We start from the raw sequence: 18,147 nt of genomic DNA on the forward strand, positions 1-18,147 counted from the left end.
TGTCCACATCTATTGCCATTAAAGCTACTTCAGTCAGTGCATTAATGTGACACCATGAATTAATGTCTTGGTTCTGATATGAGATAGAGAGACAGAAAAAGAAAGAACAAGACTGTGACCATGAACCGGGGGAGCGTGAATGACTACATGTGACAGCACACCACACTTTGTCCATGGCAGCCCTGTAGAGAGGAGCCTGCCTGCTCGCCAAAGCCTCCATCTGTCTGCGGCCCTGCGAGGAGTATCCGCTATTCACAACACTTGACTCTGCCCCACGCTGGTCTGCTTGGTCCACGCCAACACCAACTCTGCTGGTGAGAGCTATATTTACAAACAGCTGCCGTGGCAATGGGTAGAGTACCACAACAGGAGAAAAGGGGAAATATTGTTTGGCATTAGCAGATTAAATGGTCACACCCCTAACATAACATAGTATTAACTCAGTTATTTCTGTTTATTTCATTAAAATGTTGTTTCTCTTCACATGTTTGTGGAAAGGAAGATTTTACAATGCATGCAAAAATGATTTTCTGAGCCAACTTTACATGATTTTAGTTTAATATTTTTTTCCTCAGTGGAAATTTCTGTGTAAATAAACTTTTGTTGCAGGAGACTAACAGGCATATCAAGCGGTATCATACGACACAGCAGAGTAAAGGGCAAGTTTGGCAAGTTTGCTAGCGAAACAAGATGCCATGTGGAGCACAGCAGTGTTTCAAACATTTTGAAGGAAAAAAAACATAATCTTAGCACAGAAGCCCACATTGCACATGGTTACTTTATAATTTTGCCACAATTGAAATATCTCTTATTCAAACCCAACAAATATTTGTACACAGAAACAGAGAAAATTAAATTTACAGAAATACGTTTACTGAATTTTTCTCTTCTTTGTCCCCTCCTTTTCTTTTGGTCTCAAGTGAGAATTTATCCTACAATGTGTCTTCTCGTTTTTTGCATAAAACACATCTTTCATGCACCATATAAAGAGATACAGATTGAAGCCTTCCTTTTATTTTTTTCTCATGACTGCTTTATCTAATTCTCCTCCCATCACCCTTCCTACACCTTAACCTGCTCTCCCTTCACCTTCTTCACAAGGGGAAGACCAGGAACCCAGAGAAGGTGGAGTATTTCCAGCCACCCATCAGGTTTCCTCTCTCCAGTCTGAGGTAGGCCTTGTCCCCCTTCTCCATAATCACCAGGCCGGCATTAGTGGCAGCTTCTCTAGTCACATCCTGGTCTCCAGCAAAAGCTGAAATCATTGGCCAGCCGTTCAGCATCAGGCTGACCTAAAAGAGAACAAATAAAGGGATTAGAGCCCACGTTGATCCACCACAATGAAAACTGTAAGTGTCATAGCTGAGGTATCATACCTGAATAGTTTGTCTATTGTAGGCCTTTACAACATGGAAGTTGAAACTGTACACACCTCTTCTTGGTGCCAGGAAGACACTCGTCTCTTGGTCAAAATGAGTGCCCACATTCACCAAAATCTGATGGGACAGCAAGTGAGGAAGAACAGAGAGGAAGGCAAAATGATATGTAATTTACACATAAAAATATGAAGGTAGATTTCCCCGCTTACTACATAAATACCTGCTCACTCCAATGTCAATCAACTTTCTTTTTTTAAGATGACACTGCAAAAAGAGCCTGTTCTGTGAAGTATAGGAGGTCTAAGATATAACCACAGCAGACCTATTGTGATCTCTGAACTATGGACAACTTTTCACAGTATTTTGTCCTGTTATGTCAAGATTGAAGTGCAAAATGGGCTTACTGTAACTTAAAGACACATAAGGAGTGACATACATTATCAAAGTAGATGATCATGGTGCGGTTGCTCATATCCGTGGGCTCGTGGTTGGTCTGGCGGCTGGCGGAGAAGGCCACCCGGCCAGAGCCGGAACGGACCGACATGCCCAGGGCGTTACCAGCGGGCTCAGATGAAGGAGTGGAGTCACATACAACCAAGCACTTCCCCTCGAGGATGATGGGCTCTGTGTCATTCTGGCCCCTCGACTCCATTGGTCCCCACAACAGGAGTACACCCAACAGTATGGGGAGGTCGAAGGTGACTAACCTGGGATGCATGACTGAACCTGGGATGTTAAGTCGAATATTTCTGATTGATTCTGCTGCAGAGGAAGTGTCACTTTGGACAACTTGAAATGAAAACCAACATGCTATGGTGAAACAATCTGAAAAATTTTCAAACTTTAACCTCTGTGTATGTTGGCTGATATCAGCTAGTACATTAATATGCACCCGGGCAGCAATAGAACAAATAGATGGATGTTTGAGCCAAATGATACTCAGAAAATACTCTGAATTTTTCACTGGCTGTAGCTGCCAATCATTCTGTCTTTCTTTTTTTGTTTCCCCACACAAATCTCAAAGCTCTTCAGTGTCCTATGTGCTGTGTCAGCAGGGGCCAGAATGACAATCACAAAAAAATCTCTTGGCACTTTCAAGTTGATTTCTTCAGCAAAAAAGTTGACAAGAGGGCAGACTAGACGTAGCTGAGAAAGGGAAGAGAAGGTTTGAAAAGACAAAATGCAGCAAAGTCAGTGAGGATTCAGAGCTTTGAGTGACGGAGAGAAGGACGAGATGATAAAAGACGGAGAGGAAAGGTGAGGGGAATAAAAACAGATGAGGTAAGATTCTGGAGAGGTGACAGGGAAAAGGTGTCGGACCCAGAGGGGAGTGAGAAAGAGAGAGGGAGTGGGGGAACAACTCCACTGAGTGACCATCTGTCTTTTACACGTACCCCCCTGCCTCCCAACGCTGCTCAACACGCACTCCCTCACACGACACACACACACTCTCTCTCTCTCACTTGTGCTTTTGTTTCACACTCATGGACACAAATAGCTATACAGAAAATATGTCACTTTGTGCATTTTCCTTTTAGTTTTTCTCCAAGTTCAACAGCTTTTCTGTTGTTTAATTCATCAATCCATTACATTAAATCAGTGATTACAGATATCTTTTAGCCTCAGGTGATGCCGTTAAGTTTCAAATGGTACATTTTTAAATACAATTCATTTATCTTTGACCGAGATGAGCATCTGTGAAAACATTTCTTCCTTAGCTTTAATGAAACTACACTCAAAAGCAGCTGCTGTTGAGTGTGGAGAAGGATCCATATTATTGTAAAATGATCAGTTATTCACCTTCAAACGAGTCTTCTAAAATGACCTGTTTTTACTGTGCAGTTCAGTGCTAGTAAGTGAAGTGAATAAAAAAATAAATGATCACCTGTTCCCACGTGAACAATCTTGTATTCCATATCAGATGAAATCAGTTTTTCCTTCCAGCTGGAGCAATACAGTCAAAAATCTCAGTTTTCTTCCTCTTCTATATTATTTCACAGCACGGCAGTCAGTCTGATCGTAACCAAGCCGGAGTATGCTCTGATCTTTCTCTCTCTCTCTCTCTCTCTCTCTCTCTCTCTCTCCCTCTCTCTCGCTCTCTCTCATCCACCAGCTTTTTCGTCTGCTTCTTTCTCACCCTCTATGCTTTATCCGCCCACTCACCTTTACAGTGAAAGAAAGAAAATGGGAGGATAATTGGGCATCTGAGCTACTTCAAAGAGCAAAGCTAGTGAGTGAATGGCAGTTGTTTTCCTTATTTCTTCAATGTTCAGATCAGTGATTGCTTCTTGTGTGTCTTCAACCTGAGTTAAAAACGGATCAAATGTTTCTCATGGAATAACATTTACAGCTCCAGAGACTTATGTCTTTATGTGCCTTCCTCTATATTACGCTACAGCAGATCAGAGTGGATTAACGGGATATGGGCATCAATTTTCAAACATATTATTTTACTGTATTTTTTTTTACATATGGACACATAAACCAGCCTTGTGTAGATGCAACCAATACCTAAAATGTAGACATAATTTGGTATTCACAAAATTTAGCTTTCAGTCAAACTGAGGTAGACCACCCCAAGGATGGGAAGAGTTAGTGACCACTTTGAGAAACATTTGACAAGAAATTACCAACATTTCCAACCTTCTTTTACATAACTGTAATATCTTTAACTCAGCAGTCATCTGCATTCTTAATCACCATGGAATTAAAAGCATATGACAATTCAATAACTGTGTTACAAAACTATTTAAAGGAGACTCTTCATTTGCTGTCACACTACGATCAGCTCATATTCACTTATCAAATGCCAACAGTTTTTTTTTTCAGAAAGTCATTTAGTCTCTTTATGAGAGAAAGAGGATCAGCTCAGTCTGAGGTCTGAGGGGAGAGGAACATCAGAGGATCACATGACGAAAATGTTGTGTGGTTCCAGAAGTGAGGAAATAAATTGGTACCACTCCGTCTTGGCATGGCTTTGTCAAAGTTAAACCAGCCCACTGTCCACCAGGATTATTTTTTCCTCCTTTCCATTTTCTCCACCTCAGACTTTGACAACAGAGATGCGACTGTTGAGCTCAGCTTTGTAGAGTCCAAAGCCCAAGCACACCGGCTGAGTGAACGTGGTCGAGAAAGTGTGGAGATGGGTCAGGTTGCTAGATGGTCCCACCTCAGAAAAGGTGATGGTGCCTGCGCTATAGTCCACAGCAATGGCAACTCGGTTGCCAGTCATTTGGTACATGAGTCGGGTCTTCCTGCGGTTGTGCCAGGCCGCCAGCTTCCTGTCATGCTGCTGTGTCAAACTCCATGAGACCTGGAAGTTTAACAGAGCCATTTTGATAATGAATGTGGTTTACCTTTGTTTAAGTAGTTGACCCCCACAGTGTTTCCATGTACTAACATTGTTGGTGCTGCTGTTGCAAAGACAATCAGGTTACTTCCCATTTTCCTTAGAGTAGCAAACACAAAAAAAGTATGGGTTTATTCATTCATTTATTCTATAATAGAGACATGAAGGCAATAAATAAATGATGCCAGGCTGCCAGCCTGCTGGGATTGCCAATCAGCCTTCATTTGCCCTGGAGATTTCATATGAGTGGCAAACAAAATTACTTAGTGAAAGATGGTATCATTATTTTATAGCCTTTTCATTTTGCTATCAACATTTACATAATGTAAAAGCAAAAAACTTGCAAAAATGACAAAAAAATAAATATTTCTTTGTTCTCAAATGAAAAGATTTGAGATTTGTCTGTCGTAAGTCAGCACACGACTAAACATCCACTGAAGAGACGGGAAAAGTGGCAGACAAAAATATCAGATCTGTGTCGAGTGACACCCAGAAACACAGAAAAGCAAACCTAAAAAATCTGTATGTTTTGTGTTTTGTATATTATTATTCACTGTTTGAAGTTTGACTTGTTGCACCCTCGTCTTGGCATAATGGCACCCAACTCCTTTTAACTACGTGGTGATAGTGGCTCCATGATAATTTTTGACATTAATTCACATTTTCTTTTGCAGATTTTCTCACAATTGAGTTAAAATTTGTGCAATATTTGGATGGAAAGCAATGTGGAAATGCCTCCGGACACACACAGTTTCTACCCTGACAGATGACGTGAGCATGAATCCAAATCCACTTGTCCATGGGACAAGTGGTCAAAACTCTACAAATACCACAGGCATCAAGCAGAGGCTCTGCTTACTTTCATTTGTTTATATGACCATCAAATCAATGCTAAAAATGTGACATATATCACATTTAAATGGTTAAGAATTACCAACTGAATCAACTACTGTAGGCTGCACATATACTTTACCTTGTTGTTCCCAAAGGCATTGCCTTCTTTCCCCTTCCGTCCAATACTTCTGTAGCAAACGCCGATATCCCAGAATCCTTCAGCCTCCAGCTCCCAGTAGTGAGTCCCAGAGGAGAACGTCTGGACCGTGAGGACCTGTGGCCAGTGGTCAAAACGTTCAGGATGAGCAGCACAGGGCAGGCGGTTTTTAACCCTCGCTACTGAGCGAAGGTCATCGGAGATGCTCAACAGAGGATGGGCTGTGTTCGTGTCCAGAGTCAAGGGACTGGTTACTGTATAGGAGGGAAATCAAATAAGAAAGTGAAGAAAGTTGCGTTACCTGTGGCCAATTTCTGCTGGTGGACTGGCTCTGGTTGAGAAAACCAAACCTCAAGACGCCCACATATTGTTGGAATAGAAACATCCATGTACAAAGCCTTAGTAACTCCTCATAGAAGACCTTGTAAACAATAAAGCTAAGCCAGGAAACAGTTGGCTTAGCTTAGCATAAAGGAAGCTTTAAAGCTCACTAATTAACATGTTTTATCTTGTTTATTTAATTTGTACAGAGGTTGACGAATGGGACATTGGACAGTGTCAGGGCAGCTCTTCCCTTGTTTACAGTTTTTAAGCTAAGTTAAGCTAACCAGCTGCTGCCTATAGCTTCATAATTAATGGACAAATATGAGAGTGGTATCCATCTTCTCATCTAACTCTTGACTCTCGACTCTTTCCTTAAAGTTAAATACAGTAAATGTTTGTTACCCATCTGCCACTCACAGAGCTCTCTCTTGAGTTCACTGAGACAGCGAAGGGTGGCAGTGATGAACTCTCGATACTTGCTCTCTATGTCCTCCAAGATGTGTTTCCTGTCTAGACTGATGGTATCAGGGATGAAAAGTGGGCTGTTCAGGTCGGCCAGTAACCTACAATACAAGAGCATAGCATATATATTTTAAAGGCATCTGTAATGAAATAATTGCATTCATTTGTTTATTTCTTCCTCTCTTTTCGGGTCGCTGTCTTTTCAATCTCCCACATAAAGACTTCCTACCTACACACAAACACACATAACACACCTACAGACAAAGGATCAAGGATCTAACATCGCATAGTGTTACTGACTTGTTCAGGACTCACTTTGTATCATCTGATTGAAAGGCCTGAGCAAAGAAGAGTGAAGGACAGCCAAGGAAACACATTACATAGAAGTATTCATTCACACAAAGAATTACAAATGTCCTTGTGAATCAGACAGCCAAGTAAACATACACAAGGTTAAATCTCTATTCAAACATTTCTGTGGACTTCAATATTCAGCTTCATATCTATCATCTTTTCCCCACAATATAAAAGCTCATACAACATAAGTGATGATACTTGTACTAAACATATGTGTAGTCCTGCTGCATAGTTGGATTTAAAGTCAATTTCAAGTCACCTTATTTTCATCTCTTCAGAATCCAATCCAATACAATACATCATCACATCACATACATATATCAGCCATGAAAAAAAACACATATAGATATTTTTTGTATGATCTGTCTATTATCCAGCAGCTGCTTACACGGAGCTTATGGAACACATGATAGAAATCAGCAGACAGCATGGTAACTTCCACATCAATGAAAGGCAAACTAGACATTTCTGCATGATGGACAATATGAATGGATACATGAACACCCTTTTCTATTTGCCTCTTTGGAGAAGACAAATTTTGCTGTAACAATGGACAGTTTAAATGCCCAGTTTTTCTACGTCAACATTTTACCAGGGGCGATCATGTTCTGTAGTAACACTGCATTTTGTGCCAAAGTTACGACAGTTTTGATCGTTTCTCATGGGAGACTCGGGTCCGTGGTATTTTGTCCATCATGTCTTGTCATATCTGACCAATGTCCATACAGTTCTAATGAAACAGATGGGAAGCTGGGTTTCGAACATTAAACTCTCACTGATATGTTAGAGAAAAATACTGAAAACATGAAGATCTGTACTACATTTCATAGCAGTCCATTCAACAGTTGTTGACACATTTCACTCAAAACAGAGAGACTAGGGCTCGGCAAATTTGACATTGCACAGCAGAGTTTCTGTCCAGCACCAGGTCTTACCCAGATGAGCAGGAAGGGGTCCGTCTCTCCCAGTAGCGAGGCCAGGTAATGCTGGATGCTCAGCGTCTGCTTCATGTCCTCTCTCACCTTGGAGCAGTCATCATGCACGCGCTCTATGACCTGCTGTCTCTCCCTCTTGGTGATCTCCCTCAGAGCGACGACCAGCTTCTTCACCTGGACCTGTAGCTCTGAGCCCAACCGCTCTACCTGGGTGTCATCTTGCTTCAGAGAGTCCTGCAACCAGGCATTAGAGATTGCCGGTTGGTGGTTAATTAAAGACTGAGATGTAATCAAACCATCCGATCCATTTAAAAAGATCAGTAGAAGAAGGTCAGTATGAGGATTATACGTAGAAAAGATTTACATTTGGGATCCCTTGTGGGTCATAAGTTTGACACTACAGGGTGTACAAAGCTTCTCCTGAGAGAGTCATTGTGTTGCATTTCCTCTGCGGATTAAATAGTTTTACTCACAGCCATGGTAGAATCGATATTCTCATGCTCTTTGAGGATTCGCTCTCCGTCTTTCAGTTTCTCATCTGCTTTTCTGAGTAGGGTCTGGAGAATGACCTGTTGAAACACACGTGTATGAGCAATCGCGCTCCTACACAAACAAACACAAAAGCACATGTATTGTCTTCCAGCTGACCTTCAGATCCTCCTCCACCTGTCTCAGTGCCTTCACTTTGTGCTGAGCATGGCCTCCGTCCAGCAGACAGTCACCACACATGTAAACCCTCTCATCGGCACAATAGTAGCGCAGTATCTCTGTGTGTGTTGGGCACCTTCGCTGGGAGAGGTCAACCAGCGGACCCACCAGCAGGTGAGTGCTAAACGCCGGTCTTTCCAGATGGGGCTGAAGGTGTTCTGAGCACAGTGACACTTCACATCTCAAGCAGGTCTTGACAGCCAACGTTGGCTGTTCTTGTGTAGCCTCAGGATTGCAGCAGTCACACAGAACTTCACCATGCTCCTCCTGACACTGAGGGCACGTAAAACGGCTTTTGCCCTCACCCTGGTCGCTCCAGGCCTCGCGGATGCAGGCAGGGCAGAAGCTGTGACCACAGGGCAGTGGGTGGGCTTGACTGAAGGTGTCTCGGCACACAGAGCAAGTCAACTCTTCCTCCAGGGATGCCATAGTGAGGGGGTGAAGGGTCCTTGATGTGTGTGTCACACAAGGGTACTAACTAAACAGTGGCTTTATACATGATACAAAAAACACTGATTAACATACACACACACAAAACCTTGTAACAGAACAGATTATTTGGATTTGCAGTCAGGGACTTTACACGCTGAGAAAATGTAATAAAACATCATGTTGTAGACCAGCACAAAACCCACAACATTTGCAAAAGTTGCATGCTGCTGTACTAATGTCGACCAGTAATAAGACACAGCTATTGAGCCGATTGCAGGTGGAAAGACCTTCTTTCACTCCAACTGTGCACTCGGAGCAGTAATCCTGTCTACTGGGCTTTTGCCTACTGTGCTCTATGAATAGAATGCTTAACTATGCAACCACTATTACTGGGGAAATGTACAGAGGGTGGACCAAAATAACAGGCACCTCTTACACAAGAAGATAATACACCATCCCTACAAACAATGCCCTGAACAATTATGATGAAGTTGAATTTAAACCACTTTAACATGTAAACTGAACTTGACCAGTGTTCAGTGAGACTGAGATTTGATGAAGTTTAATTACATGGTAATTGAGCAAACATTAATCTACATTACAGTAGATGATCAACACATAAAGGAAAATGTGACTTGCAGGTTGTCACAGTAACGATAAAGAATTGGAACACTAACCAAAGCACAGGGGATCAGGAGATCATCCTTGACAGCTTGTTGGCCTGATTTACTCTACATGTGCTCTGCCTTTACATTTAAACACCAACTCAGAAACGCTTATCACTACTGAATTTAATGAGCATTTTAATAGTATGTCTGGAACAAAAATGGGATCTCGTACCTGTTGGTGTCTGGGTTCTCTCAGGCTGAGGCACTCGGTGAGTGTGTGTGATGTGTGTGGTCACTATGTTGACTGTGGAGGCTAATCCCAACAGATTCACCCTGTCCACCCCCACCCCCACTGTCTGCACCAGAGTGAGAGAGGCCATATGACCTCGAGATGGCAGGGGAATATGGAATATTATTACTAAACTAAACTATTAAAAAACTTTGAAATAAAATGTTTACCATTAAGGCCACAGGGCATTAATTAGCATTTGCTCTTGTCCCATTTAATTGTAATGAATACTGTCTGTACACACTGAAAACCACTAGGACATCAATCCATTTATAATGTTATGCGAAACCTTTTAACTTCCTTAACTGCATCTTTTGGAGCTGTCCAGCAGTGGTTCTACTCTCTATTATCAAAATGTCTGTGTAGGTCCTTAGTCATCTGGGTCACGGTAGTTAAAGTGCTAGAAGTAAAAACAAATATTTCACCTCTCACCTGAAAGAGTTCTTCAGCTCTAAAAACTGATGGGGAGTCCCAGGTATATAACCTGTACTGGAGCTGTCACCTTGGGGGTGATCTCAAGGGTCGCTGACACCTCCCGCTAGGCAACAGTTTTTTTAAACTATAGTTCAAAACTAGATATAAACTACAGAAAGAGTAGTTACAGGTTTTATTTGCTTGCTTATTACCTGTTTTATTTTACTGATGCAATACATTGTTTTAATATGTGTGTATCTACACTTATGGTTCATGTTATTATTAAAATGTTTGAGTGGAAGTTGGCATTTAAAATTAGTCTAAATGGAACACACGCTTCATTTTGTCTTTGAGAGACACCTAGTGGCCTCACTGATGTAAGACATTAATCACAGCATCTGACAGGTAGTACGCTGGTAAGACAACATGCTCAGTCAGTATAATGAAAATCAAAAGAAATATTGTCAAGTTGGAAAATTGTCCAAGCAAGAAGATGTTCACTAACTAGGCTTTCTGTCCTGCCAAAGCACCATCATTAACTGAGAGATTCAATAGTGTGCTGCCCCTGTGATGCTGCAATTTACTTACGGTACTTCTGCCCTGAATCAAATACTGTGACTCTTAAAAACAGAGCACAGGGTGTTTCAGCTGCATTCAGCAGGACTACAGAGGAGGAGGTGGGTGAATTATCTTGGTTCAGTTGTCATAAGTAATATCCTGTCAGTAAAATACTGGCCAAGTGCAAAAATGCCCTACCAAATTTAAATGATGACATTTACGATATGACCTTTTGCTTTGATTTTGCTTGAAAATATCTGCTTGGCAAATACTGCTGCCAGCGCAGTCAGTGATTTTTCACTTGACAATATGTTTTAAACTAAGTCAGGATGTCCAGCTATTAAAGGTTTTCCATTAAGATCAAATAATTTTCAAGTAAGATTAGCGTTATTCTTGTTTCTAGATATTCAAACTTCACAGGTAATGCTGGTCTAAACCAGACACTGGACCTATAATCTTGGTAGACGTGCTAACCACCGAGCTTGAGCCAAACCAGAGAATTTCTATTAAGAGAAGAACTCCCACTCTCTGAACTTCTGGTTATGTAGAGGGCCCTTGCGAGGTAGTCCAGAATGAATGGGGTCTATGGAGCTGTAGCCCCAAAATGTAACTTTTATGGGGTAAAAGATTTTTGCTGTCAATTTTCATTATGTTTTTGGTATAGGTGGTACAGACAACAGTTTTAGTTCAATTAGATTAGATTTTCACAGCTTTTCACCCATTAATCAAGCATGAAATTTTTTGTTCTGTTTTAACCACACTTCTAACATCTGCTGTAGGAAAATACAGAAGGACTATAATGTACACAAAAGACAAAACCACATTGTTGTGGTTATGTTCACGTAATGAAAAGTTGGTACAGACATTTGACCAGAGGATGAATGTCCATGGCTTTGGTGATCCCAAACACATTTTGCCTCGAGGGATCATCAGATTCTAATGTTTCAACATCATGTCATCATCCGGTATCTTGTATCTAGATTATCCCAAATAAGATAAATAACTAATTAAGACAAGGAAAGTAACAGCTGCTTGAATGAATTGGAACTGCTTGCATAAACAGCACCTATTAATCCAATCCACACTGAAGAGCCTCAAAAAGTCAGACTAAATTTTCAATGAGAAAAGATCATTTGCACTATAAACATTTAGATATTGCCTAAGAAACCTACTTGAACCATTAGATAGGCCTAGTTGTTTATCATCATAAGAAACCATATATGTCATGAGACTGTAAACACCATGCAGACCTACTATTTACTTTACTCATTTCTACGTATTCAGTACTTTGTCTCCTAATGACCAAAAAGCGATGGTGATGGGGTCTGTGGAAATGGCTGTACAGGGTGACAGTCAAGGTCATTTTGGCATTTAGTTTGACTCCTACACTCAAAAAAATAATACTACATAGTACTTAATTCAATCAGTGAAACATTTTTACACTTAAAAATATTGAGTTGATTTGAAAGCTCTGAAATCTGTTAAAACAAAACATAAGTATTAAGTAAATCTAAGTAATATTTTCAATTACGTCTGAATGAATTGACTTGGCACAAATACCTAAATAAATTGAGTAAATGTAGCTGAAATACTGTGTAAACCATATAGAAAACCTGAGTATAAAGCACTAAAGAAACTGAATAAATATAATTGAAAACATTTGTAGGAGATAATTGCAAATTTGCTAATGACTTACTAAAAAAAAATGTTGTACTGACTGATTTTTTTAACCTTAATTCACTACATGCTATATTTGATTTGAGGATATTCAGTAATATATACCAATATGACCAAGATCTCACAAAACATAAAATTTTTATTTTAAAACATTCTTCCCACAGAGGATAACAGTATATGCACACACTTAATACATAAAACTGCATTTCAAAAAATTATACTTCCAAGCCAAGAAAGAAAATACATAGCTTATCAACTTCTCCACAACAACTGGAGCTATATCACAACAACAAAGGGTTTCAACTGTTTTCTCATCTGAACCATCAACAACTAACATTTAACTCATCGACATGTCCATCTGTCTTACAGTTATGTGGACACAACTACAGCAGCACATTCGAAGCTGTTACAGGGAAGGCAATTTAGGATACCCAAAGTCAAACACCTCTGAACTAAAATGCTTCTTGCCAAATGGCCATAAAAAAAAATACATGTTACAGATGCATATTAATGCAAGGGGTAATCTTGACACTAAACACACTGATAACTAGTAGCTGGGCCTATCACAATCTGTGACACAAGGGCAAAAATCTTCTTGCATCAGCATATTTGGCTTCACATTTAGATATGATAATACATTGGTCAACTCTTGTGCTTTTTTTTAAACACCAGGATTTCTCACAATTACAGATACTTGTGGTCAGATGAAATGAAGCCATAGATTGTCCAAGTTTCTGTCCAGAGGAAACTCACTCATTAGGATACTGAGGATACAGTCTGTTTTTTTGCCTTACACGGATGGTTCAACTGGTTATGAGTCTCATCTGTGCTCATCTACCCCACAGACAACTATATCATTAGACTGTTTTTCAGTCGTTGCACCTTTGTTGACAAGTTTCCAGCATCCACTTCAACGAGCATCTTTTGAAATACTTCAAAAATGTATTTTAGAGTTTTGGGGTATTTGAGGTCCAAGGCATAAGTTAGTCCAAGCAAGTAGCAGCAGGCTCTACTGAGATCCCCAAGGTGTTTGAGTACGATGGAACCCTCAATGACGATCCCTACATCCCTGACTTGTCCATCTTCATTACGCACAAGGTACAGAGCCATCGTCTCTGCTGCCAGCTCTTCTTCCACATTGATGGCTGAATCACCAACATTCTGTAGACATTGTAATGGAAACTGGTTATAGCAGCAAGATGTCACCAAAATAAAACAATTTCCAAAATAACTACATAAATCAGCTATACAAACAGAATGTTATAAGTTGTCTATTGTTTTAACTAGCCTATATGACATATTTGAATGATGTGAACAGACATATGAAAATAGCAATAATAATAATAATACTGATTTCATCACTAATGAAGGTATTCGTGTATATTCTCATTCATCCAGGTCATAGATATCTCAAAAACATTAAATTAAGTCAACTGGACTTAGTGATATGTCTACTGGTGCCATAATATAGTGGCGGGCTATAAACTAGGTGGGGCATTATGTTAGCAAACAGCATACAGGTAAGACACAGATGATGACCAGCACGTGTGTGAGAGGGGAAGCAAATAGTTTTTTGACCATGTCAGTGTGGCAGTGTTTTCAAACAATAGAAACTATTGAAATGAAGCATTATCTATGAAGATAAGTCCTCTCTGCAGATTACTGTGGTTAAGCGGTGCTATATAAATAAAACAGATTTGAACTGAATGTCATGTTTAGATAATATTTGGTGTATTAGGTTTGTAATAGACACTTTTCAATAGACACAAAAAGTCAGAGTGTTATGGCTCACTGTGTATTCAGCGGAAACACTTCAAATTTACAGATTACTGTAGGGAGAATACTGAAAGTCATTTGTTGCACTCACCCCAAACTCCTTGATTAAGGCACCCATATCTTCACCCAGGTGATCAATGAGACATCGCATGACAACTTCTCTGGTTTTCTCTATGGGAATGCCACTCTGTTAAAAAGAAAATGTATTTAAACATGATTACATGGCATGATTACAGCAGTCACCCCTCCTCAATGCACATTTTGGCCTTTTTACTTTAAATATTATAACAGATTTGACTACACTGAAAAAATGATACATAATTTAGTGAAGCAGTAGGTAAAACAATGCAATATCTATTAAAATTCATTATATCATTTAGCCCTTATCCGGAGTGATGACCACAACCTTGAAGTCATGTTTGCCATGTGATATATTTTTTTAAAAGTCTACTCAGAATATGCTCACACTGGCATATGATCTTGTGTTGAATGCAAGAGTACAGAAGAGAGAAGTAAATTAGGTTTAGAAGAGAAAAGAGTGGTCATAAGACAGTTGAGAAACATAAGCATCTCAACAGAGAAGTAAACTGAATTACCTGGAGTAAAATATTCATTTCTGTACGATGTCTTTCTCCGGCAGCACCTTTCTTGGCTTGGAAGATGGCAAGCAGTTTAGGAGTGTAGTGGTCTAACATGAACATGAATTTGGCCTCAAGATTTACAGTGGTAATTCGATGGAATTCGGCATTGACCTGAAAAAAAAGAAAAAGACAAAAAAGGGCAAGGACCAATTTACAAACTTAGATTTTAACAACACAATTTTGAATTTCAGCCTCTTCTGCCCAAGATGTATTTGCGTTAAACCGTGTTGGAGAAATTTGATTTTCTCACCTGTGACACATCAAACAAGGCAGGCCACCGTTCCCTGATCTCTTTGATGCTCAGTTGAAGATGAACAACATCCTGTCTTCTATGAGCAAAAGTATTGGACATCAATTCATTGATGGTCGCCCTCTCTCTCTTCTTTAATTCAGACAGAATTTTGAGCCGCTGTTGCTCTTGGTGTTCACTGCTTTCTCCTGAAGGATAATGTGGGAGATACATCACTTCCCCTTTGCGTGCTTTTTTAACATTTTGGGCTGGTTTCATCTCACCAGGACGCTTGTTTTTGAGAGAATTGCATGTAACTTCAGGAAATCCAAGATTTCTTAACCTGGACCTAAAATTCCCCATCTTGTATTTTAGGCTGTACATCCATCCAATCCATCCGTTGTGACTTCCAAGATCTGTTAGACATGGGTGTTTTTGGACTAAGGCTTCAGCAACCTGTCCAACCTGAAGGCCTGTGGGATAGGCAGTGTAACTGTACATGTAATCTGCCAGCCTTTCCATTATTTCAGACCTGACGTGGGGGCTGTTGAGGACAGTGCCATCTTTCAAAAATTGTTCATTCGCATTCCTCAGTACTGCCTCTGTTGCAACTGAAAAACGTGGAATCTCAATTTCGCTTGGCCACAATGCCCTTTCAGGGCTTAATAAGACAGTATCTTGTGAAGACCCTGATGATGTGCCATCTGACTGGTAGTCCGCAGAACTAGAGCATGACTGTGAAGACAGTGTTTTTGAAGTCAAACTGGAGGTGTCACTCACATGGTCTCCATTTACCACATTTTCAGTCTCTGGTGTTGCTAATGAGAGCACTATGGATGGAATAATGACCACCTTGATTGTCCCCTTGTGTTTAATTTCGTTAGTAGAATGAATTGTGAAGAAATCGCCAAAGTCCTCATCAAAGTAATGTAGGGTGAATTCCTCATGGATCTGGAAAGTGTCCTTCACAGTCTTATGCAATTGCTCCACTGTGTCTGGCAACCCTGATGACAGTGTGAGCTTCTCACTATGATGATCTATAATCACCTTCACAACAACAGGGTCCATCTGTATGGAAACAATTCACAACTGTAAATCAGGGTAGGATTGCTGTACAATTAATGCTTTTAGCTTTTTCACCTAATACTGGACAATAATGTGTCTTTTTAAACTGACATGCGTTTTCCTCCCACACAATATGCTGCCAAGGGGTATGTATCACTAAGTTGCTGTATGTGCAGCAGAGTCACCTTCCCAGAGTGCTCCAAAACAAACCCCCTAAAATGTTCATAATACCAGCTGTTAAGCAACTTAACAATAAAATTAAGTTCACTGCCTACAATCACAATTTGTGAAATCTCCACAAAGTTAGGAAGTTTTACAATCACATCAGTCTTTAAGTCATCACATGAGTAAAATTTGTGCTTTCGACTTCTGTGAGTAGCATAAGTGCCATATATGTTTGTTTTGAACTCACAACCATCAAAAACAGCTTCCTCTCCACTTTTCTTGATCAGTTGTTTCCCATGCTAAAAAGCAAATTTTGAAAATATATTGAATGCATGCATGATAAAACCGTCAAAGTTATGGTATTTCTTTCCAAAACAACACAGAAGTCACTATGAATTGCATGCGTTTATATCTCGCTGAACACAAACCAGACTTGGCTTTAATAATTAAGTCTATAGATATAAAGAAGTTGGTGGACTAGAGTCCGGTAGTTAGGTCCCTGGGAGAGGACTCGGTCGGCGTTTAGCGCCAAAAGGCAGGCAGCCTGAATCCACTGCAACGACTTTAAACTACATGTGTCCTGTGTATACCCTGATTAGGTTTTAAAGCGGTATAGATTTCCCAACGTACCTGCAAATTAAAACCCGTCCAGACGCGGTCAATCACAGCATACACCCGGTCATAAACAACACAACGCGGTGCAAAAGTGAATATGGAGGGAGGGGGGGCTATGACTAACTTGGCAGAACGAAAAGTTTTAGGTTTACTTAAACTTAAACCTGCCTCCACCCTAAAATGTGCAAAAACATACTGCAGTTACACACATTAAATGTTCGAGCTACACGATGTGTCGCAGAAGCCTATGACTAACTTCAAATAGTGTAACGACTAGTGTTGTTCAGATGCTAACAAGGCAAATTAACTAGCTAAGCTAGCTGTAACTCGAATGGTTTCGTCGCGATAGTAATGTTTGCCAACTGATATTTCGTGCTCATGTCTGGCTTCTGTAACTAAGGAGTCTTATGAGGAATTATAAATTTGTTCAAAATGACTTACCGTCATATCAGGTTGAAACTCAATCCGCTGTGCCCGCCAAGCCTGCCTGCCATCATCCTTCTCAGATCCGTCCCAAACCGTTACAAAATGACGTCAGTTAGTCAGTCCGCTTTACTTGATTTTTTAAACTGAGGTACGTCTCAAATAAAATTGAGTTGAATTCTATAATAATTGCACTTATAAAAACTAATTGCTGTTCGTAATGTATCCTCAAAAATGTTGTTGAAATATACAGCGATTATTACAAATATTTAAACCTTGTAATCTGTTAGTCAAATACTAATTTATTTCAAAGAAATAAACTGAATTTACATATGTTTATTTCACACAAAGATTCCTGTTGGAGGTCTACTAATTAATTTTGTTGTAGTCAAATCAAATACTCATCATAATGATATTCAGCAGTTTTATTAAGCATGCATACCTATATATTACTGTCACATTTACTGGGTCCTTGAATTATTTTTTAGAGTGTACATTATGGACTGAAAAAACAAAACATTAAAGACTGTCATGGAAACCACTGGACCTGGAGGAATTACAAGTTTGGTGTCCATAATACAAAATTTAAAACAAGTTCTGTTGTCTCTGTTGTTCCCTAAATCTTACATAAATTAAAATGTGATTTTTATGGCAGTGGGTATTCGTGAACATTTATCAGCATAAGACTGATTCAGCCCTGCACTAAAGGTGTGTGAGCCTTGCACTATTATGCGAGATGTGAGATGCACA

The 18,147-nt window shown here is 39.9% G+C and overlaps 3 protein-coding genes across 12 annotated transcripts; all 3 read right to left on the reverse strand.

The window, feature by feature from the left end:
• Positions 1-437: 437 nt before the first annotated feature.
• cbln12 (cerebellin 12) lies at positions 438-2,202 on the reverse strand. The gene is made up of 3 exons (XM_046407287.1): positions 1,816-2,202; positions 1,377-1,496; positions 438-1,292 (listed from the first exon to the last, which is right to left on the reverse strand). Exons 1-3 carry the CDS (start codon positions 2,095-2,097, stop codon positions 1,095-1,097), a joined length of 600 nt encoding a protein of 199 aa, XP_046263243.1. The 5' UTR covers positions 2,098-2,202; the 3' UTR covers positions 438-1,094.
• Positions 2,203-4,305: 2,103 nt separating this feature from the next.
• On the reverse strand, positions 4,306-9,885 carry trim110 (tripartite motif containing 110). Its single transcript, XM_046409727.1, has 7 exons — positions 8,446-9,885; positions 8,271-8,366; positions 7,798-8,031; positions 6,821-6,843; positions 6,461-6,606; positions 5,702-5,973; positions 4,306-4,692 (listed from the first exon to the last, which is right to left on the reverse strand). The coding sequence occupies exons 1-7, from the start codon at positions 8,932-8,934 to the stop codon at positions 4,423-4,425; spliced, it is 1,530 nt and encodes a 509-aa protein (XP_046265683.1). The 5' UTR covers positions 8,935-9,885; the 3' UTR covers positions 4,306-4,422.
• A 2,719-nt stretch (positions 9,886-12,604) lies between these two features.
• LOC124069661 lies at positions 12,605-17,878 on the reverse strand. 10 transcript variants are annotated; one of them, XM_046409008.1, is made up of 6 exons: positions 17,416-17,873; positions 16,610-16,658; positions 15,151-16,197; positions 14,856-15,011; positions 14,351-14,446; positions 12,605-13,644 (listed from the first exon to the last, which is right to left on the reverse strand). In XM_046409008.1, the coding sequence occupies exons 2-6, from the start codon at positions 16,610-16,612 to the stop codon at positions 13,333-13,335; spliced, it is 1,614 nt and encodes a 537-aa protein (XP_046264964.1). In that variant the 5' UTR covers positions 16,613-16,658; positions 17,416-17,873; the 3' UTR covers positions 12,605-13,332. The 10 variants fall into 10 exon arrangements, with proteins under 10 accessions (XP_046264964.1, XP_046264968.1, XP_046264971.1 ...); XM_046409012.1 differs by having other exon boundaries at positions 15,151-16,407; XM_046409015.1 differs by having other exon boundaries at positions 15,151-15,338; positions 16,607-16,658.
• Between the last annotated feature and the right edge of the window lie 269 nt (positions 17,879-18,147).

The sequence above is a fragment of the Scatophagus argus genome, chromosome 13 (genome assembly GCF_020382885.2).
Source record: "Scatophagus argus isolate fScaArg1 chromosome 13, fScaArg1.pri, whole genome shotgun sequence".
NCBI lineage: Eukaryota > Metazoa > Chordata > Actinopteri > Scatophagidae > Scatophagus > Scatophagus argus.